This window comes from Eleutherodactylus coqui, chromosome 11, assembly GCF_035609145.1.
Source record: "Eleutherodactylus coqui strain aEleCoq1 chromosome 11, aEleCoq1.hap1, whole genome shotgun sequence".
Lineage (NCBI taxonomy): Eukaryota > Metazoa > Chordata > Amphibia > Anura > Eleutherodactylidae > Eleutherodactylus > Eleutherodactylus coqui.
In genome coordinates this window covers 24667486-24691608 of record NC_089847.1, presented here as the reverse complement: position 1 = coordinate 24691608, position 24123 = coordinate 24667486, and the positions used below count along the sequence as shown (strand labels likewise).

Below are 24123 nucleotides of genomic sequence, written 5' to 3'. Positions count from 1 at the left end.
TCCTCGGTGGTTGTCCAAGCCTATAGCTCCACCAAATCTCAGTGCAGGTCCAACTGTTATTCATGTGGATGCTGCACACACACTCACCAGAGGCAAAAAAACAGAGTTAAAAACACATGCTTATATAGATGCACCTTGACCCAACCTACCTAGATGCTGCGGTGCAACGCTTTTACTGCCATTGTCAAATCAGAACCAGGTCACCGAATAATGCCCCCTTTCGGTCTGGCAACTCCTTCTCCTGCAGGATGGCATCTAGTGTCATTAACTGACACCAGAATGGTGACACCATTGAGACAGTGGCTCCTCAGCTACAGCTACAACATGCCAACCTTTGTCGTTATCACTGTACACACAGATCATATCATCAATATGATCTATTAGGTCAGTGTTTCTCAACTCCAGTCCTCAGGACCCCAAAACAGGCCATGTCTTCAGGATTTCCTTAGTATTGCACAGATGATGTAATCATTGTCAGTGCCTCAGACATTGCTACCAGTGTTCTTACTATAGGCCATCTTGAAAACATGACCTGTTGGGGGTCCTGAGGACTGGAGTTGAGAAACACTGTTTAGGTCATTTAAGCATCAACACATAAGAAATAGAGCCTAGATTGGCCCAGTCATTTCAAAATAGGGTTATCTTCTGCTAGAACTTTGGGGTCCATTGGGTTGAAACCTGTACGCAACAGCGAATCCTGGTCTATTAGGTCATTTAAACAGCAATCCATAAGACATATATCCTAGATTATCTCCATTCAGTGCTAAATGCGGTTGTCTTCTGCTAGAATGTTGGGGTCCTTAGGGTTGAAATCTGTACTCAGAGGAAGATCCTGGTCTATTAGGTCATTTGAGCAATGACCCATAAGATATAGAACCTAAATTGCCTCCATTCAGTTTCAAATGGGGCTGTCTTCTACTGAAACTTTGGCATCCATTGGGTGTTAACCTGTACTTAATAGAGGATTCTGTTCTGTTAGGTCATTTGAGTGTTGACCTATAAGATATAGACCTTAGATTGGCTCCAGTCAGTTCCAAATGGGGTTGTCTTCTGGAATTTTGAGATCCATTGGGTTGAAAGCTGTACTCAATGGAGGATCCTCAGTTGGGCCAGTTCAACCTTGTCTATGGGTATCATATTAGGGCTTTGTACAGCTTGAATATTGCACAAAGCTGTAATAAGGTCCTGTCCATGAGCCTAAAAGGTGTAATTCTCCTTTGAGTCTAAGATTGTACATTCCTATTTAGACAACGTAAATGGACAAGAGGGCAGAAGTGTAATATCACACGTGGGGAATCACATTCTTTGCACTGCGCCTCCATAGTCCCCCATTAATGACTCTGAGTATTGTCGTAATGTATTACATTGTGCCATGTAAACATGAATAATTACATTAATATCTGCTCCTCTGACTCACGGTAATGGTCTAGAGTTATCACGCGGGGTCCATGAAATGTAATTTTGCATTACATTTAACGTTATTTATGTGTCCTGGTGAAAGGAAATAAAAATTAATGAAACAAGGAAGGTAATTAGTACATGGACAGAACGCGGCTGCCTCCCTAATGTTCAGGAGCTGCTGACATACAGTGAGGCTTCTGTTCTCTGGGTGCTAATGAAGTGTTCTGCTGCTTACTGCTCATAGCAATATAACACAAGTCCTGTTAAGACCGACTGCTGCCGCTGCCTCACGTAATGTTCCGGAACAAATACTATGATAAACAGCCTCATCTTCCACAGCTATAATGACAATGATAAATATCTCGATATGTTTAAAGGGGTCCTACATTTTTACAAAACAAGCACCAATAGGGAGTGCTTTACTCTAAGAATTATGGAGTTTAATGGCGTAAGTGGTCAGCAATCGGGTCCAGATTATAGGGTGGGCACATAGGGATCATGCCCCAGGGCCTCCATAGCTTTAGGCTCCTACCTTATCTCAAGCAACCACATTCTCTGTCCAGACCAGTTCTTATATTCTGGTTCTTTAAATCATAAGTGGTTCAGGAGAACCTGGTATGTCTGGTAGGAGTCTAACTGGTGGCCCAATAATCCAGATGGTCTACCAAAGAGGGATTTTGGCAAAATGCAAAGAGGTACTGCAAAGTTGATGACCTAGTTTACCAGTACCGCCTGAACTGGACCAGCACCTCAGAGCACCCGCCCCGAAAAGGGCAACACACTGTGGCAGAGACCGAGAAGCAGTCCAAAGTGCACTGAGGACGACCAGCACAAAACATTTCCATGGAGAATTAGGGGTACAAAGTACTAAGCTGAATGGTTAACAGAACTACTGAGTGCAGATCCACTGACCACTAAGACACAGAACACTGAGATGTCCGGTACACAGGACATATAACCAGTGTCCTTTACACAAAGGAGCTGGTTTAAATACCCTTACACAGGAATTGATGAGCTTACTGGGTTGGAAAAGCGCTAAAAAAACCCGCATGCATTGCCTGGCACATCACGTGGTCCGGTTCTACCGTAGTGATGTCACCCTGGCCCAGCACAATACCTAGAAGTCAGGGCACTGCTGGCGCCATGACAAAATCTTTCTGCTACGCTGTTCACCTTTGCCAAACTGCAGGGTAATTGTAGCTGTGGAGGCCTACCCGACATTCTCATTCTTCATCGGCCCGTCAGTCTGTATAATGTATATACTACGCATTTCTGGGACCCCCGTCTCTGGGTGTACCCTGATGGTTGTTTGGTCGAATCTACCCAGCCAAGAACAGGTGAAGAGGTAGACATTCATATGTGTGTCTCTTTCCATTGAAGTCTAAAGGAGTCATTAGCTTGGCTGCTTGTGTAACTACCATAGACTTCAGTGGAGAGGTCTAGGAGCATGAGTAGTCACCTCTCTTATATGTGGTTGCAACAAGGAGTCAGGTTGGGTTTAGACTTCAGAGGAGGGGTATGATTTTACAAAGATTTCTACCAACCCTACTCTGATCCCGACAGCAGTGGAGCTGAAAATTCATCCCAAACTCATCATTGACAATACTAAAACATGAATTCGGGCCTTAAACTGCAAGCGTCTGGCATGGTTCTTAGTCAGTAAAGGTGAGGGTGTGGGGTCAACAGCCATGAATTTGCACTAATGAGTTTATAGATAGTGTCCTCTGTTCAAGATCCTCATCTCCTGGCTCTGCAGCACCTGTTCTGCATTACACAGATATCCCATTGATTTAAATGTGCGCAATGTAATGCTTCATTTCCCCTGTGGGAGCACTGCAGGAAAAATGAACACTTACAACCAGTTTTCAACTGATCACTGGAGGTCCCAACAGGGGGACACTGTGATCATCTTATTGGTTTAGGGACCTTTTTTAACAAGTAGGGATTATCCAAAACAGAGAACTCTTTTAAGACTTGGTTGCAGAAGGGCAGGCAAGTTTGGAAGAGATGTGTCCATTTCGGAGTGTGAAATGCTATATTCAGTCAGGTCACTCTATTGTTAAAACAACCCTCCAGATTCGGGACAACATTCTGTCATGAAGACAAAAGAGGGAAGAGTGTATATTACCTACAGTTGTTCTTCTCTGTTGCCTCCCTAGTCCGCCGTTTCTGGGACCATTTTTGGCTGTCCAAAATGGCTTCAGCAACTACCTTATGCACTGCTCTCTGATTGGCCGAGACTAATTACATGAGCAGGTCTGGCCATTCAGACAGCAAGTATAGTGCACTGGTAGTCTAATACTATCAATGCACTGTGGCGAATAAGGTAGTCTAAAGACTGTGTTGGCCATCATGGACAGCCAAAAACAGGACCTGGAATTGGTGGACTGGAGGGATGACATAGAAGAACAACTGCAGGTAATATACTACTTCCCCTCTGGTCCTGGGACAGAATTTGGTTCTGAAACTGGAGGGTTGCTTTATGTTCACGTAAGTGTGATGTTCTGCATGTATGTCTTCATCACTGTATGTTATTTCATATGGCATTCGTCCTTTTGCTATACCTTTTTGTAAGGTGTTTGCCGTTGTTTTATGCATGCTTGCTTGGATGCCATCTGTGGTTGCATTAAAATAGTGTCAGGGCCAAGAGCCTACGTACCATCGAGGTAGACTGGGTGGTATCTTTAAAGACACTCTATCACCATTTTTTTGCCCCCCTCTCTGAGGGCAGCACAAGATAGTGGCAGTCACAATGATTACATATGTCTGTTATGTGGATCTGGCAGTAGTTTTTGAGAAACTTTTCTTTTATCAATAGCAGCAAATGCTCGGAGGACTACTTAAAGTAATCCTAGATATACATGAGTTGCAGGCCTCTTACACTCACCTGCCCACCTGGCTGCAAAAAGATGGTGACAGTCTCTTTAAAGTGATTATCCCAAAATCTTAAATTTTGGGATAATCCTATTCTCAGAACAGGAGATAACATGATGATCAGTGGGTGTCTCTCTGCTGAGACCTCCTCTAATCCAAAGCACATAGTCCTGTGTCCCCCTCGTCTTGTCACTGTGGGAATGTTCCTCTCACTTGCAGTCACATTAGATCGAATGGAGTGATGGCCAAGCATGGACAGGCACTGATAGAAACTGCCAAGCGCTTGTAGCTTGGTTATCTCCAGCCGTACTATTGAAAGTGAATGGAGCGGCACCACTTCTACTCCATTCTATCACTGTTGGGAGTGCAGAAAGCCCGCAGTGAGGAAGAGGAGGCACATGGGACTGGTGAGACCCCCACCGATCAAACAAATTATCTTCTATATACAAAATAGGGGATATCTCTAGAGCTTGGGATAATCTCTTTAAGACTTTTAGAGAAAGGGGGACCATTTCTTGTTGACCCCATCCATGAGTTACTTGATGGAGAGAACCTGTATAGGACTCCCCTCTACGGATGAAATGCATTGGTAAAGAGAACCTGTCAATAGCATTTGACACTGCTAACCAACGATGCCACAGCATTTAAATCCTTTATTGCGCACTTTTCTCTTGAAATCATCCACGTCTCTATTAGCTCTAAAACTTTTATTATACAGTGCACTGTATGCAAATTGCACTCCTGTAGCCACCTGAGTGGTCCCCATGGCATTTTGAGTCATGGAGTTACCCTTGACGTCAGTGTGAGCACCAATGAAATCCCGTATTACACCTGTCTCTTCCTTTTCCTAGCTTTGTCATAAACGAGCCTCAATGCCAAGGTGAAGCCAGGTGCCAGGTATCTAGGCTCAGTGCACATGACTGGGAAGGGGAAAAGATGGAGCATACGCAGGATTTTAGTGAAGCTCACACTGATGTCAGGAGCACTGGGAGCTGTCTGCCAAGGCTCCCCCTTGGATGTGTTCAGAGGAGTAACTCCGAGACTTGAGGTGCTATGAGGACCAGTTGACTCTGGGGGTCTAATTAGAAAACAGTCGGTGCTATAATAAAAGTAAGTTTTATGCCTTCCAATGGTTCCTCATCTGGGAGGACAGTCCTGTATTTCAGTAGCTGTCCCACCATTCCAAAAGGCATATCCATGCCCACCCTCACTAAGCCCCTGCTCACTCGCTCCCACTACAGTTCATCTTCTATCTTCATCCCTCACATGGGACTTGACAGCTCACTGAGCAGCGCTCTGTACATACACTTCTCCTTCCGGCTTTAGACACATTTCACTCAGAGTAGGATAGGAGGAGGAGCCTATGTAGAGAGCGCTCCTCTTTTTGAGCTACTGATTTCCGTGGGACGGCTAGAGATAGAAGAGGAACTGCAGTGCTACTATCTGATTGAGGTTTGATGGAGGGCACTATCATTGTGGCACAGATGGGAGCACTATAACTACGTGCCGCCACAGCGGTGACACTACTCCTAGCGGGGCCTAAGAGGGGGCACTATAACTAAATGAGACCACAGAAGGGGCATTACTTTGCAGGGCCATAGAGGAGGCACTAATACTATGAGGGGTTACTGAGAGGTTCCTTTAAGTTAGTAGCTGAATGGGGAGAGTATGTAGAGATCACATCCATTCTGTCCTTCCTGGTTGCTGCTGACCAGGACATGTGACTGCTACCGCCAATTACTGACAACAACAGTGGCCTACAGCAAATAATTGGCTGCAGCAGTCACATGACCTGGTCATCAGCAACCAGGAAAGACAGAGTGGATGGAAAACCCCTTTGAGGACCAAGTTAAGAGAGATTGTTTTTTAGTGATGAGTTGTATGTTTTAAAGGCACCACTCTGGTTACATATAATGTGCTTTAGAACTTTTATTACATTTTTTGGGGGGGAAATGGAAATACCTCAGAAATTCCCCCATTGTGTTTGGGATTTTGTTTTCACAGCGTTTATCATTCGGTAAAACCAACATCATCATTTTCTTTGGATCACCATGATTACTGTACCAAATACCAAATTGATATTTTTTTTCATTTTTTTACTACTTAAGCACAAAAAACAAATTTTTTAAAGAAAAATAATTGAATTTTCATCATCATATTGTGAAACCCATGGAATTTTAATTTTTTTGGCAGCACAGCTCTGTGAGGAAATGTTTTTCGTGGGAATAGTTGTAGTTGTTATTGATACCGATTTGAGGTACATGTGATTTTTAGATTGCTTTTTATTGTGTTTTTGGGAGGTGTACAAAAGAAAAATAACAAATCGGGTATTACTTTCTTAACTCCTTAGTGTCGGCCCCATTGCCTTTTCACATCCTGGTTTGCTGGGCTTCAATCCTCAGAGCCATAAAAACATGCCCACTCTGAGGATTAAAGTCCTGCGAGCTGTGGATGTGACAGCTCTATGCTGATGGCTGATGGGGGTAGCCGACAACCTGGAGCTGTCATGCGGGGGGGGGGGGGGGGGGCTGGGAAATCTAATTGCATTAAAGTAAATACATTTTAAAAAGGTTTACATTTCAGCTCCCCTAACGGATCAGATTCATGAGGGGACCTTAGAGTACTCAACCCCGCATGTGCGCCAGACATCATTAGGTCACATGCAGAAGCTTCTAAGGCTCAGGAAATTTAAAATCAACCTGTTCTTGGCTAGTATTGTAGCTGAGGGCAGGGAGATGTCACCGGGCACCACTGTATGCGGTTCCTGGTCACATCTCAAAAAGTGTAAAAAAAAAAAAAGAAAACAAAGATTTAGTTTCATCTCCCCTCACAGATCATATCTCCTTGCCCCTGCCTACTAAAGGCAGCTGAAAGCTTGGAGCAGTGACCGGGGGCTACGGTGAGCAGAGCCCCCTGGTCACGTGATCACCATTATCCAACGGATAATGGCGATCATGTAAAAGTTAAAAGACAGTTGAAGTTTCATGCTCCTTTCGGTTTGGGCCCTGTTGTGCATACAGACATAAGATTAGGGCCACAATGGGTATGTTTCTGAACACAGGATAAACAGGGGTATCCATTTTGGGGTGCATGTCTTCATCCATATTTTTTGCCAATTACGTCATTTTAAAAACATTTTTAAAATGTTTTTTAAAATGACGTAATTGGCAAAAAATTGAAAATCGTAATTTTTCCATCTGCTTTGCTTAGATTCATTCAAAAACTATTGGGTCAGAATACGTAGTACTCCCCTAGATGAATTTGTTAAGGGGTCTAGTTTTCAAAATGGGGTCATTTGTGGAGTTCTCTGTCATTTTTGCCGCTTAAGGGCTCTACAAGTGGGCAAAGGGGCCTAAATCACCTTCAAGCAAAATGTCTGTTCTAAAAACCACCCACTGCTCCTTTCAGTTTGGGCCCCGTTGTGCATACGAACATAATATTAGGGCCAAAATGGGTATGTTTATGAACATAGGACAAAGAGGGGTATCCATTTTGGAGTGTGAATCCTCATTTTCATGTGCACTATTGAAAAAAAAATATGTCTTTAAGATAACATATTTGTAAAAATATGAAATTCTATTTTTTCTCCTAAAAAAAAATCTGTTAGATCAAAATACTCAGAAAATCCCTCAGTGAATACATTATGGGGTATAGTTTTTAAAATGGGGTCATTTGTGGGGGTACTATCATTCTAACACCTATGAGCCTTTGAAATCTCGGCTTGGTGCAGGAAAACAAAGTGTTCCTCAAAATGTTGATAAATGTTAAATTTGTACATCTTCTAAATGGTTAAAAAAATAAAGTTTTTCAAATGTGAGTCCAGAATAAAGTAAACACATGGAATTATATATCTTATCAAAAATTTGGACAATATGTTTGCGCATATTAGAGATATTACAGTTTGAAAATGTGTTGAAAAAAATGACAAATTTTCCCCCAATTTTGGCACTTTTAATAAATATACACACATTTTATCAGTCTATTTTTACCACCTAAATGACGTAGAATATGTGGCGAAAAAACAATGTCAGAATCACTTGGGTATGCAAAACCTTTACAGAGTTATTCTATGTTAAAGTGACACGGCAGATTTCCAAAATTTGTCCTGGTCACTAAGGCGCAAACAGTCTTTGTAACTAAGGGGTTTAAATTATTTTTATGGCATTCACCATGCAAGATAAATAACCAAATATTTTCATTGTTTGGGTAGCTATGAATGTGGTAGTAATTATTACTGGTTTATGAAGGGGGTGTTTGTGTGTAAAAATCCTATTTTGTAATTGATTTTTTTTTTAATGTGAAACTTATCTGAACTTTTTTAACACAATTTTTGAGCTCCTCAAAAGGCATTGAAGATATAATTGTTCGATCACTAAGATAATACACTGCGTAGTGCATTCTTCAGTCTTATAACAGTAGCCTATTAAACTCTGTCAGAGATAGGTCTAATAAGCTGAGTTACATGGCAGACACACAGGCCTTTGTCAGGCTTCCGGCTGCTATGGGAACCAATTGGTATCTTATGATTGCATTGCAGGGTGCCGATGGGTGACAGAAGGAGCCCCCTCTCGCCGTTATCAGCTTACATATTGCAGTTGCTATTGATTGTAAGGAGTTAAACTGCTAGGATCTGCGGTTTCTCTGTTCGTGGCTGTTAAAGCAGGAGCTTGGCTGTCAGTAGTCAGCCAAGCTACTCCCCCAAAAAGATGTTTGTACAGGTTAAAGCCCATTAGTGACCACCGTAAAAAGGCATATTGGCTGTCACTAAAGGATTAAAGTGTCAAACACTGGTGACTGGCTCCCTTTAACAAGCAAGGGGGTGAGGTATTGGCACTATAGTCATGGGTGGAGGGCAAAATAAACATTCTATTCTGGATGGTAAAAGTGGTACCAAAATGGGGAACCTATTTTGAGCTTTGCTTTCTTCTGTGTACGATTCTGATAGGTGAAGAGGTGTAGGTCAGTCATTAAGGGGTTAATCATATATATTTTATTGATTTTTTTTTACATATTTTTCTTTGCTTCCGAGTATCTCGGATTTGGTGTTTACCTGTTTTGATTGCTAAATATGTTGGAGACAATGAATTATGTACGACGGGAGTCATTACCGTCAGAATGAAATCTGTTTACATTCATCCCGAATCCATAATTCAGAAATAATGAATAAATGCAATAAATAATTCCAATAATGTAATTGGCCGAGTCTATGAACCCATTAAGTACTTGACAGGTATTGGGTAGGCGAACATTTACTGCCGTACGGATTCCTCTTAATTCATGAAAAACTGTGATCCCGGTAATAAGGGAATTAATGAATGAGCCGTCGTTTATGCGGCAGCCCCAGTATAATGCATCGCTATAATCACAGACTCGGGCTCGCTATTTTCCAGAGCTATTAGTTCTTCTTTCACAGCCGACTCGCTCATGTAGAATTCTGGGAAGAATAATTAAATCCTAGGGCTTGTTTTGCCCTTTTAATGCTCGGCGACCGAATTCACCACATATATGAAAAATTTGCCGCAGTGTCTGTAATGCCTGAGATATATTAAAACCTATACATCTTCCTGGCTCCTTCTATATTACTGCACATCAGCAAACACACACCTGTTGGGATTACGGTCAGGGGTGTAGCAATAGGGAGTGGAGGGAGAGCAGACTTGGTGCCTGAGGGGATCCAAAGGCCCCTAAACTACACAATAAGTTACCAGTATTATAGATGGCACATTGTAGGTTGGGACCCTGTTGCAGTTCTTGCATTGGGGCCCAGCATTTGTTTTATGTATGCCTCTGGTTATATTACCATTAGCAGAAGAGTGATTGGTGCCAATTCAAAATCAGTAATAGGCCCTGACTAGGGGTGCCACCTTTGTTAAAAAAAAAATTCTAGTCAAATTAAAAGAGGGTGTGGCCTATCACAGTGTATGATTCTTCCAGTGGCCCCAGTAGTAAAATTTCCCCCTCTCAGTAGCCCCAATAGTAATAGTGCTCCCTTCAGTGACCCCAATAGTAATAGTGTCCCCTCTCAGTGGCCCCAATAGTAATAGTGCCCCTTTTTAGTGACCCCAGTTATGATGGTGACCTTTTAGTGGCCCCAGTAATAGTAGTGGCCTCTTTAGTTCCTTCAGTAGTAATAGTGCCCTATTTAGTGGCTCCAGTGATAATAGTGACCCCTTGGGTTTATTTTTGTCTTCCTCTGGATCAAACTTGGGGGGAAATAGGCTGAACTAGTTAGACTAACATAGCTATCAGGTTAGTGTCCCCAGTGGTGACAGTGCCCTCTTTAGTGCCTTCAGTAGTAATAGTGCCCCAATTAGTGACCCCAATGATCATATTGCCCCCTTTAGTAGTCCCAGTGATAGTAGTGCCCTCTTTGGGGCTCCCAGTAGTAATATTGCCCCATTTAGTGTCCCCAGTGATACTGATGCCCCTATAGGTGCTGGGAGGAGGAATGAGAAGCTTCTCTGAGCTGCAGTGGCGTCCAGTCCTGACTAGAGCTTGATTGTGAGTTTTAGCGCTTTATGACAGGGTTGCTGCCCGTCCGTAGGTGCTCACACCAGGTGATTATGTTTTTACTGCAATTAATATGGCCGGTAAGAAATAAATACCGGCCCAGCCTCTAGTGTATATTACCGGCCTGGCCAATGGTTTACCAGCTGGGTGGCTACCCTATTCCTGACCTACTTGTGCCTTTTATAATACTTGTGTTTTCTTACATGACAGAGCTTTTCGGCCCTTTTTGGCACCAAGACCCGAGTGCTACAGCTACCTCTGCAGTGGTATGGAGTGGTGGCCAGGCATGTGAGCTGTCTCTCCTTGTGGGAGATATGGAAATGCCATGCATGCTCAACCCCCATTACATACAATTGACCAAAATGAATCCAGTGGGGAAGGATGGGGGTCCATGATATAGTGATAAGTGGGGTCTCAATGGGCCATGACAGTGGTGAGGGTTTTAACTGATCTCATCTTCCTGTCAATAACAGCCGTGGCATTTTCTCAGAATTATTATTTATGACATATAAACCAGACAAGCTACATGTCTGTTCACTACCAGTCTAGGCGCTTGGATCTTCACTAACCTTGAGATGGCCATGCCTATGCGTCCACTAAAATCTATGGGATTTACACTCTCTTACCAGAGGCATAACGTGAAGCTCCTGGGCCCCAATGCACAGTCTGCAATATTTCCCCCACCTACCATGTGCCATTTATAATACTCATGTCCTTATATGTGGCACAAAGTCCTTTGGGCCCCTTTAGGTTACAGAGCATAGGTACAATTATTACTTCTGCACCCCCTATAGCTACACCCCTAAATTGCTTACTGTCGGTTCAACCACACTGAATGGTCCCTGCTGATTTTAATGAAAAACATCAATAATGGTTTTTGAACCCTTATGACAGTCAATTATCCATCCTTGTTCTAATCTCTCTCCTTCTCCTACAGGTGGATCGGACAGAAGTAGTAAAAAGCAATCTGAATCCTGTCTACTCCAAAGTCTTCACTGTGGATTATTATTTTGAAGAGGTTCAGAAGCTGCGATTTGAGGTTTATGACATCCACGGACACTGCAGCATCGGGGCAAGGGATGACGACTTCTTGGGGGGAGTGGAAATTACTCTGGGACAGGTAATCATAAAGGATTGACTTATATGGGAGTTTCTTATGTGGGTTACTAAGGCTTTTATTACTGGACTGGCTCCTTGGGCCTACTAGGGGAAATTACTCCGAGGGTCCACCTACTATTAATATATCCTCTCATAATTGCATCGTAAACCTTTGTTAACATTGTACACTCGATACACATCATCAACAAAATGCAGTGCCAGCCTTAGGTTAGATGGCACCCCGGGTGGAATTGTTTTCAGTTCTCCCCTTCCTCCATCATAAAAAAAACCCCAACATACAGGGTTATTACAAATGATCTTCCCGATTAGAAACCCTCATAACTCATGTTTAATGACACTCAGATACAGAAATTTGATGTCAGTGAAAACAGAAACTCAAAAATTTTAATTTACCCAAATTGTCTAAGAGTAACAGGTCCTTGTTGCCCAACCAATCACAGTGCAGATTTCATTTCTCAGGCTGCTGAGGTAAAATGAAACCATGTACAACAAGGACATTATTACTGTAAGACAGTTTTAGTAAATGAGGCCCAAAAAGTTTTATTCTGTTGTAGTCGTCGCTTGGGGGATATGAGGCAAATTGGCTGCCAACGAAGACCGAAGAGTGTTTTGTATTCTTGACTTTCAAGTCTACCAGTCTGTTATTAGTGTGCAACATCATTTTCTAATACAGTTTTGGTGAAGATCCACCAAGCGGGCGGACGATTCGTAAGTGGTACTCCAATTTTCAGGAAAAAGATGGCATCTGGCAGCCACCAGTAAGCGTGGAAACAGTGGCGCGCATCCTTACAAGTTTCACCCAAAGTTCTCAACAATGTTATCCCTACCAATTCCAATAGTTACAGGTCCTGAAACCGGATGATAAAGCGAGGCGAGATTCTTTGAGCGAGAGTACTCAAACTCTAATGGAAAGCGATGGTTTCATGGAATCTTCAGTGTTTAGTGATGAAGCCGCCTTCCATCTTTCATCGCAGTTAACGAAAACGTAATGTCAGAATCTGGTGGAGGGAAAATCCACCTGTCTATGTGGAGCGTATACACAACTTCCCCAAGGTGAATGCAATTTGCGCTATAACCTCTATGCCCCTTCTTTTTCCATGAGAAAACAATCCCGGGGATTTCATACCTGGATGCTACAAATGTGGCTACCATTGCAGCTGGAGCAGGTTTCATCTTCCAGCAGTACCGGGCGCCCCCCATCTTCACAATGAAGTCAGAAACGGGCTCAACCGGTGACTACCAGACAGATGGATTGGCCGTGCAGGTGATAGCAATGGTGAACTGCTTCCTTGGCCTGAACGTTCCCCAAACCTTAGGCCTAGTGATATTTTTCCTCTGGGGAAGTCTATATACCCCATTACCACCCACTATGCATGATCTGCAGCATCACAGAAGCCATTGCATCAGTCAATCATAATACGCTACGAAGTGTATGGCAGGAACTTGACTAAAGGCTCGATGTGTGTTGAGTGACAAAGAAAGCTCACATTGAACGCCTCTGATGTGGAAAACATTTTTAATATTGCGCAGCAAAACTTTTTGAGTTTCTGTTTCCATTGATATCAAATTTATATATCTGATTGTCATTAAACGTGAGTCATGAGTGTTTCAAATCTGGTAGATCATTTGTAGTAACCCTGTATATGGCATTTATAGGCAGTCTGTCTGTATTCTACTTGAGCAGAAACTATCACGATAGCAGCATACCCACACCAGAATAGTTCAGTGAATAAATACAGCACCAGAACCAAGTTCATAACATAAATACAGCACCAGAATCAAACTCATAACATTAATTCAGCTACAGAGCCAAGCTCATAACATATGTACAGCACCAGAACACAACTCATAAGATAAATACTATCCTGGAACCAAGCTCATAACATAAATGCAGCAATAACCAAGCTCAGTACATAGATACAATACCAGAGTCAAGTTTATTACATAAATACAATAGCAGATCTAAGTGATTGTGTTGTGGAGGTGCAAAGGGGCTGACAGCAGCACCTTGGAACACCCAACATAAGACGTTGCTGTACAAAAGAAGAATATCATCAGGCTGAGCAGACCTAATGGGGGTGATTGCCCCCAACCTACATCCACATGCCACCCCCACTACAAGCTGGTGGCTGAGGCACTCTATGACTGCATGGGTGGCACACAGCTAAGGCCGGCCATGATAAGATCTAATAGGTTATTTATGAATCACTGCAAAAAACAAAAATCGACCCCTTTGATATGCGATGGGCTCCAAAGTCACATCCAAATGGCTTGACCTGAGGAGCTTGGACCAGTCTGACTCTGAAGTCTTCAGTCCTCTTGACTGAGCCATTGGTATTAGGGCATTTGTACAGTATTAATAGAGACTAAATGGTGTATATCATATAAGTCATGACCTTCCATATGCTGAATAAGGTTTACATCCAACATTGGCTAATACGGTTGACTCTGGGTTGACCAGTGTTCTGTGAAAACCCAATTCCGCTCGAGAAATATGATACATCTTTTTATAGCCCTAAGTAGGAACAATCACAATAGATTCAATGCTTTCAGTGATTTCCGACAACACAATTTGTACATTTGTAGTTTTTCTTTCTCATAGGGGCATCGTGGGCTTTGTCATGTCTTTGAAAACTGAGTGTCTTCTGGGAACACTGCAGCTTTTATCCACATCTGTTTTATCTGACCCAACCACCATTCCAATCCCACTCATTCATCTTCTCTTTATCCATTCACGTCAGCCTCCTCTGAGCTGTCATTGTACTAACCTCTCTACACAATCCATGCAAACCCACTTATATCTTGCACTTACAGCTCTTCACCTGCACAAACATCTCCACTAATGCATCATTTCCTATTCTAAGCCTCCATGTCTGTAGAATGCTGCACGATTTAACTCCACACTACCTGCTCTGTATTGTAGTAGTCATGGCTAGAAATATAACCCATGTCTAGTGTTCCAATGCAAAATCTGTAACAAGACACCCACCTACCATGTGGCATTTATAATATTGATGTCTTTGTATGTGTCAAGGAGCCTTTGAATGCCCTCGGGCACCTGGGCCTAGGTTTGATTGTTACCTCTGCACCCCTGTAGTCTTAAAACAAAATTCCATCTAAAAATAATCTTCTGACCTGAAATATAGATATGTCTATAATTATAGACCACCACTGCATGACCTATAATCTGGCCCTGACTTGAGGTGCAGGCACAAGACCTATTACAGTTAAAAACAGTTGTCTGCTTTGGACAATCCTTAGAAGAGTCCTCCAACAATAAACTGCAATAAGCTGATTGCATGGCGTCTAGCTGCTTAGACCTCCAATGATCATCTGAAATCTACTCAATTACCCCTACAGCACTAGCACAGGAGAGTCGAGGTATTACATGCATTATCCTACCAAAAGTAATTAGAAACCTGAGCAAGAATCAAAAGTAGTATTTATTTTCATATGTTATTACTTAGTGGGTCTCCTTTGGCACTCATGATATTGAATACTCTCCGTGGCATACTTTCTACTAATATCTAATATACTTTAGTTGGTATTTCCCTACATTCATCCTGCAAACAGCTGGCAAATTCTCTTTCGAAGATGCTTTTGCCCATCTACAGTGGTGCAAGGAATATCACCAATGGATAGTTGGGCAATGGAAGACCATTCTATGGAGTGATAAATCACACTACTCCATCTTCAAATCAGATGGTCGTATCTTGGTGTGGAGGATACTTATGTAACACGTTCTGCCTGAGTGTGTTGTGCCAACAGTTAAGTACAGCAGAGCATTAGTTATGGTCTAGAGATGTGGTATGTGGCATGGTCTTGGCCCGTTGGTTGTAGGGGCAAGAACCATGAACATGGAGATGTACCTTGAGATTCTACACAGTAATGCGCTGCTGACAATGTGGTGATTCTCTGAATGGTCAGCAGTACTTGCATGAAGACAGCACGCCTTGTCACAAGCCCAATACTGTTTTACGTTGTTTTGAGAATAGGGATGTCCCACGATTGGGCTGGCAGCACAGAGTGCCTACCTGAACCCTACTACTGGGGGTGCTGCTGTTGGACGTGCAGGAAGTTTGGCCATTTTACTTAAGCGTGTCTGACCCTGAAGACTGAGGGTGAGAGCTTGGCATCACTAAACTAGATATACCCCTGAAAAAAAGTACAACGCTTCAATTGTCCTGACATGAAGAAGATGCAATTGGCTGGATAATGTCCTGTGGTGCAAGCTACACTTAATGGACTGTGTCTGACCTCCCTGATACTGGGTCAGAGGTCCAACCATGCTCACTTTCATGGTGAGCAAAATCCCTTGGCTGCTAACCATCTGTCCTGTCAATAATAGACGCTGAGCTTATGAGTCACTGGCTCTCATCTAAAGATGTTGTGATTGTACAGGACTGTATCAAATTGGGTTTGGATATGGTGCTGGGCGTGAGCCTACTTTGAAAGGGGTTGTACCAAGATCTTAACTTTCCCCCTTTGACTGTCACTCCATTCATATGGGGGGATATGCGACCCAACTTCTAGTGATCAGTGGGGGACTCAGTTATTGGACCCCTTTTGATCAGATACTTGTGGATAGGAAATAAGTTAAAGGGGTTTTCTGAGACTTGAAAAGCATTGGCAGGCTTAGAATGGTGTAAAATCTATGTCAATGATGGCTCCCTGTCCAGCACTGGAACTCTGACTGTTTGGAACTAGGAGGAAGCTAGCTAGTGGTCATGTGCCATTCGTAGTGCATGTGACTGCTCAGACAATCACAGGCTTCAGTAGTCATGGAGAAGAATAACCTCTGAAACCTGTGATTGGTTGAGTAGTCACATGCACAAGTGAACACTACGTGTCCGCCAGCCGGCTTCCTCTGCGTTCCGACTGGTGGGCACCAGTGCTCCAGCTTTGCAATGAAGCACGTGAGTGTGTAGCTAACACACTTTGTGTCTCCTAGGGAGTAAAGTTTGCTAAAAGTTGATTGCTGGTGTCTGCCTCCATTACTGTGTCATTCTCAAATGGGGCGCCAAGATACTGGTCAAGGGCCACACCTAGAACTGACCCTCTTATAGACTCCCCTATGGCTGCTGAATGGATGTAATTGCCCCCTTAGTGCTAAACAGCAGTGACCCCTCTTAGCTGCTGGATGCAGGTGGCCCAGTGTCACTGCCGGGCCCCTTAGCAGCTACCATACCTGTTACTCTGTTAGTTACACCCATGACAAGTGCTGTATCTTGCAGGGCTATCTTAAGGCACTGACTTCTTGTGTCTTACGGAAAATCCAACCCTGCATCGTTCAGTTGTATGCTGGATTATCACTGTACTGTTCTTTACTAATACGACGAATATTATTCTACTCTTTGTCCTTTTACTAGATTGTGGCCCAGAAAAGGATTACCAAAGGCCTCTTCCTGAAATATGGGAAATATGCCGGAAAGTCTACTATAACGGTGAGCGCTGCTTTATGGCCTACTTGCTGTAATTAGACAGAGGACAGCGGGTGGAGATGAGCGAATTGATTCACCACTGGTGTGAGAACCGTTGTCCACAGATCAATTCCAGAATCATTAACCATTAGCGTAAATATATAGAGCAAAGTATTTACCCCCCTCACACATATATCCATCATTGGCTAAAGTGAATCGAGCGGTTTATCTCTATATGAGGGCTTATCAGTGGGATCATCTGTGATCTATATACGTAGAACACTCGCTTAATATGTTTTAGCTATTTGGCAGAACTGAAGAGTATTTATTGTGAAGGTTAGTGAATGATAGATACATATGAGATAGATGTTAGAGAGATATTAGAAAGTTATTAGCTAGAGAGATATATATTAGATAGATATGAAATAGATAGTAGAGATGAGCGAGCATACTCGCTAAGGACAAATACTCGAGCGAGTATTGGCCTGTTCGAGTACCTGCCCGCTCGTGAGAAAAGATTTCTTCCTGCACGAAGACGGCCGCACCTGCAGTGCTGACGACTCTCCGCAGCACCGGAAGAAAGAACACATGACCGGCGATGGAGCCGGTCATGTGTTCTTTCTGCCAGCGGTGCGGAGAATCGTTCCTACCTGCAGTGTGGCCGTCTTATCCTGCAGGAAGACGGGCGCATCGGCGCCCAGATGCGCCCGTGTGACTGAGCCCGTAGAAAGATATCAGCTGGAGAAATATATATTAAATAGATTAGAGAGACAAATGATAGATGTTAGAGAGATATTAGAAAGATATTAGCTAGAGAGATATTTATTGGATAGATATGAGCTAGATAGATAGATAGATAGATAGATATTAGAAAGATTTTAGCTAGAGAGATATATATATATTAGATATAGAGATATATACATAAATATGAAATCGATATGAGATAGATAGATATTACATGGATAAATAGACATGAGATAGATATGAGATGGATAGATAGATATTAGATAGATAGATATGATATACATATTAGATAATATGAGATAGATAAATATGAGATATATAGATAGATATAGATATGAGATAGATAGACAAACAGGAAGGATATAAAAAGATATGTGAGAGAGATGGAAGGGATGAATGAATGGATATGATAGATATATAGACAGGAAGGAAAGGATGTATAATTTTGTAAATATTGAGATCTGAGATCCATAGATGGATGGAGGAATAGATAGGAAGAAGACTGATTGCTATATGCAATATATATGCAGAATCCCGTAGGGTGACCCCGGACACAGGGCATACGTTGAGGAGCTAGAAGAGCGAGATGCTGGCTTGTCACGGCGGCACTTACCACACTCCCTCCCAGAGGGACGCACGTAGCCTCGGCCAGGGCAGCGCTGTGCCTCTTCCGGACACCCCTCGGAGAGGGATGCCCAATAAACATATGAACAAGGATAGGGGTTGTCAGGGGTGACGCCACCTACCGTTCTATTACCCACCTGTATGACCCTCAGGTGTAAATAAATAGAGCCGCAGACAGAATTGGTGTACCTCAGGTCCCTGGTAATAGTCAGGGTTTGGAAGAACTTTACTTGAATAACTTCAGAATAACACAAGGCACAATTGATAGTTCTTGAAGTGCAGGTATTAAACAGACTCAAGTAATAGTACCTCCACAAGGTGATCCCAGACGTCAGGACAGCTGTATGTGAACAACAGATTTAGGAGTACCTCCACCTGATGATCCCAGACTTCAGGGTGACCATGTGCGACAAATGAAGAAGAGTACCTCTTTGCGGTTAACCAATAACTCCAGACGGCTGTGTAGGAAAAGAGGTCAGAAAGTACCTCTGCACTAGGCCTTGGGAAAAATTGCACTTACTGATTGCTCATGCTCTCTCCCTCTCTCCGCTTGGGGCTCACGCTTCTCTCATAACGGGTACATGCAGTCTAGGGAACCTCACCTCCTCTTCCATCTTCACCACATGAGGGTTGAAGGCTACCCCATTTGGCTGGCACTCTTGATCAGGAACCCAGAAGAAATGGAACTCTCTTACTCTGAAGAATTGACTCTCCTTCCCGCTCTCACACACTCACATTTTATAATCACACTCATACCAGGTGACAGGACATAAATTGATACATTCACAGACAAGCTTCAGGCTTTTGGAGACACTTAACCCATCACACGCTGCAGCTGTGGAATACATATAATACAATGACTAGACACTTTTTCACAGCGCACAAACACAAGACATGACATGTATGACATTTATGGAGGGGGCCAGGAATGTATGTACTGGGCCACTACATATAGAGAGATAGATACAAGTTATGTAGATAAATAGATATGAGATATGTAGGTAAGTGGATGATGGATAGAGAGAGTGGTAGACAGGAAGGAGATGGATATATACATTTATAGATAATGACTGCATAGATATATATATATAGATACACAAATACGGAGATAGGAGATACACAGGTAGGGAGATGAATGGATAGATGGGAAGGAGATGGATAGATATGCAGGGAGACAGATACTTAAAGGCAATGTGTCATAAGAAAATGATCTAGTATATAAATCACATTTTTGTGTTAAGACATATTTTTTAAGAATTTTGTGATATTTTTACTTTTTCGGTCACAATCTGTATTTCTAAAGGTGGTTTCAGGCGAGAAAAAAGCGCGTTTTAGCTACGATTTTCGCCTGCTGTAATAATCAGTTAAAAGGCAGATTATAAAACCAATGATCGTTAATGGTTTCTTTCCCACTTTCAGTGATGGGATGTTCAGGAGATAAAAAAAATCGTGGTATGTTCTATCTTTCTGCGTTTTGCAATTTTTTATCTCCCATTGTATCACTATGGAGCCTGCGTTTTATCGCATCGCAACGTTGCAAACACGTGCTGCGATGTGATTTAACACTAGAAAGTCTTATTGACTTTTGCGATAAAAAATGCGCGATTTTATCACAGGTGGCAGCGATACGAGAGTATTCTCCAAAAAAAGCATAGCTGACGCTCACTAAACGCAGTGAATAAAAGATGCGTTTTTTTTTCGTTCAAAAAGTATTTTTATTACATATTTTCAAGGTGGTAAACATACGTTTATCCAAAAATGAGTACAGTTAAAACGTTGTAGATTAGTGTCGCCAGCTGCGAATAAACGTACTTCCGTATCAAGAAATCAAATATGTTTCCATTTTTTTTTCCCCCCTCCCCCCTTGGACAGTAATTACTGTCTACCCATGTTAACTGCAAAACCAAGACAAAGACAAAACTGACAGACAAGTATAATAGGGGGGGAAAAAAAAAAAAAAAGGGAGGAGGGGGAGGGGAGGGAAGGGGGTTAGGTGATTTACCGGAGAGCGGTCTGGAGTAATGGAGTAGGTCTCAAAGGAGGGCCACACCCAGGTCCCGGGTTTCTCCTCGGTACGTCTCCGAGTTCTCTATAGTCGTCCCGACTCCACCCAGGTTTTGAATTTCTCAGCGGACCTGAAGGCGATCCACGTCTGCCAGGTGTGGTAGAAATTCTCTTGGGTGTCACCCTCCTCCGCTCCCAGCTCGTCAAAGCGCATGAGGTCATTCAACTCTTCCACCCACATGGCTCTAGAGGGAGGTGTGGTGGATTTCCAGAGTCGCGGGATGACTCTTCTGGTCGCAAGTATAAAAAATCTTAATATACCTTTCTTAACTTTTTTAATTGGGCCTGGAAGGATTGAGAGCAGGGCCATCTCCTGAGTTAAGTTTAATTGTGTCTTGCAGATATAGTTATATACCTCTATTGTTTCCTTCCATAAGTCGGCCACTCCAGGGCAGCTCCACCATATGTGGGACATGTTTCCTCTATCTGCGTTGCAACGCCAGCATCTAGGTGAAGTCTGTGGGAAGATTTTGTGTAGATGGTCGGGGGTCCTATACCATCTGGATAAAATTTTAAAGTTTAGATCTTGGGCTTTGCAAGCCGGGGACAATTTGTGACACAGGAGCCAGGCTCTCTCCCAATCCTCCCTTGGTAATCTGTGACCCAGCTCTCTCTCCCAGGCCTCCATATATGCAGGTTTTTGGGCCTCTGCCTCCCGATCCAGCAACAACTTGTATATGGATGAAATTGTGTGTCTTTGTGGGGTCGAGGACATGACCATTTGTTCGAAGGGGGTAAGGGAGGCCGTGAGGTTCACCCGAGGAGCCAGGGACCCCACGAATCCCCTCAACTGAAAATATTGCAGCCAAGAGCCGGGACGCGATTCCCTCTCTCCCAAGATCTCCGTCAGGGTCTTTAAGCTCGTATTGGACATGACATCTCTAATTCTTGGCATAGGTGTTGTGTGTGTATCTAGTATGGAAGCTCCTCCCAGCGTCATCTTGAATTGTGGGTTGGCAATGAGGGGAGTTAAGGGTCCTGGTATTGAGACCATTCCGTTTTTTTGGCCAAAGTCTGCCCAGGTCCGGAATAGCTGGCCCGCGAACGGGGAGATGTTAGGTATTGTGTTTATCAGTTTAGGTGGGATCCATGCTGCCCCCCGTAGGGATCCCGGGACCCAAGCGTGTTCCGCCGCAACCCACAATTTGTTGTTGCTCTCTTTAAGTAAGTCTAGAATACAACTTGAGAGGCACGATTTGTAGTAGAGGGTAAAATTGGGTAGCCCCAATCCCCCCTTCTCTTTTTGTCTGGTGAGTAGCGAGAAGCGCATACGTGGCTTCCTTCCTCTCCACACGAACGTGGTGACCAGGGTTCAAAGACGTTTTAAGTAATAGCTTGGTATTTTTACTGGTATCGTCTGGCATAAGTAGAGGAATTTGGGGAGGGAGTCCATTTTGATCACATTGACTCTGCCACTCCAGGACAAAAACAGTGGTTTCCATTTGTTGAGGTCCCTTTCCAGTTCCGTCAGATATGGGAGAAAGTTAAGTTTAAAGGCCTGAGTAGTGTCTGACGGAAGCTGAATTCCCAGGTATTTTATTGAGGAGTGTCTCCATCTGAATGGAAACTGCGTCTCCAGCTGTGTTGCCTCGTTTTGAGGCAGAGTCACATTCAGGATTTCTGATTTTTGTGCGTTCACCTTGTAGTTGCTTATTCCGCCAAAACGTCTGAACTCTTCCAGGACCATTGGTAGCCCAACTCGCGGATTGGACAGGTACAAGAGTAGGTCATCTGCGAACAGCGCCATCTTATGTTCGATGTTCCCTGTCCAGATCCCTCTGATTGAGTCGTTTTGGCGGATCGCATTCGCTAGTGCTTCCATTGTAAGCAGATAGAGGAACGGGGAGAGGGGGCAGCCCTGTCTAGTCCCATTGGCTATTTGGAAGGCACCCGACAGGGCACCGTTAACTCTGATCCTTGCGGAGGGGTTGCTATATAAGGACATAATTCTATCTTTCGTTTTCGGTCCCACCCCTATTTTGTCTAGCGTGGCCGAGAGAAAGTGCCAACTGACCCTGTCGAATGCCTTCTCTGCATCGACTGCCAGGAGGCACAGGGGGACTTCGGAGGCCCCCGCCCTGGCAATCAATGATAGGGATTTTACCGTGTTGTCCCTAGCTTCTCTGCCCGGGACAAACCCCACTTGCTCTCCATGAATTAGCCGTGGGATGGTGTTTTGTAGGCGTGTGGCAATCATTTTCGCGAATAATTTAATATCTATATTGAGGAGGGATATGGGTCTATAGTTGCCACATACCGAGGCGTCTTTCCCTGGTTTGGGGATGACTGAAATGTGGGCTATTAAGGATTGTGGCGGGAAGGGGCACTCTCTTCCTACCGCGTTAAAGGCTCTTAGCATTAGGGGTGAGATCTCCTTTTGGAAGACCTTGTAGAACCTGGCTGTGTATCCATCCAGTCCAGGGCATTTGCCCACCTTTAAGTCTTTGGTGCTTTTCTCGAGCTCTCCCGCGCTGAAGTCGTCATCTAAGCTCCCTGTCTCTTCTGCTGTCATTCTTTTGGGGCCATTTAGGGTCAGGTAGGCCTCCGTCTCCCTCTCCAGTCTCTGATTGTCACATTGTGTCGGGTCTTTAATATTATATAGTTTGGAATAGTACTTTTTAAATTCCTCCAGTATGTCTGATGTTGCGTGTACATGACTTCCTCCCTCTGTCTGTATTTTGGTGACATGAGCGGGGGATGTTTTAGGATGGAGTGCTCTAGCTAACCAACTTCCACATCTGTCTCCATATTCAAAAGCCCCCCTGCGTAGCTTATCTCTATATGCTAAAGATCGTTGGTCTAAGATTTTAAGGATCTGCTGTCGTATGGAGGAGATTTCAGCTTTAAGAGTGTCGCGTTGGGATTTTTTGTTGGCCTCCTCTTTGATTTGTAGATGTGAGATGAGTTTACGTAGGGTCGCTGAGTTTTCTTTTTTGAGTCTGGTTCCGTGGGAGATTAGAATTCCCCTAATGACGCATTTTAACGCTTCCCATTTGGTGGGGGCCGGTGTTTGATCGTTTTCATGGGTCGCTACGAACCCCGCGATTGCCTCTTTAATGTCAGAGACACACAGGTAGTCCCGGAGTAGATTGTCGTTAAGCCTCCATGAGGTGGCCCCCGGGCGACCAGTGCGTCTCGCGAACCCTCCGTACACTGGAGCGTGATCCGACCAAATAAAATCTCCCAGGGAGCACCTTGGGGAGCAATCCAGTAAGTCCCGTGAGACCAGGAGCATGTCTATGCGAGTGTATGTGTTGTGGACTGCCGAGTGGAACGTGTAGTCCCTGGTCCCCGGGTGAAGGATCCTCCATAGGTCCACTAGGTGTAGGTTGTTTAATGTTTTTTTAAGCAAATGTAGTGCGGATCG

The 24123-nt window shown here is 43.6% G+C and overlaps 1 protein-coding gene across 2 annotated transcripts in view; it reads left to right on the top strand.

Annotated features, from left to right (window-relative positions):
• The window catches only part of CPNE7 (copine 7), a 90541-nt gene that overhangs the window by 19316 nt on the left and 47102 nt on the right, over window positions 1-24123 (top strand). For both annotated transcript variants that reach the window (XM_066582920.1, XM_066582919.1), the window contains 2 exons: window positions 11723-11905; window positions 17274-17348. In XM_066582920.1, coding sequence (XP_066439017.1) covers window positions 11723-11905; window positions 17274-17348 — 258 coding nt within the window. The remainder of the gene's footprint in view (window positions 1-11722; window positions 11906-17273; window positions 17349-24123) is intronic.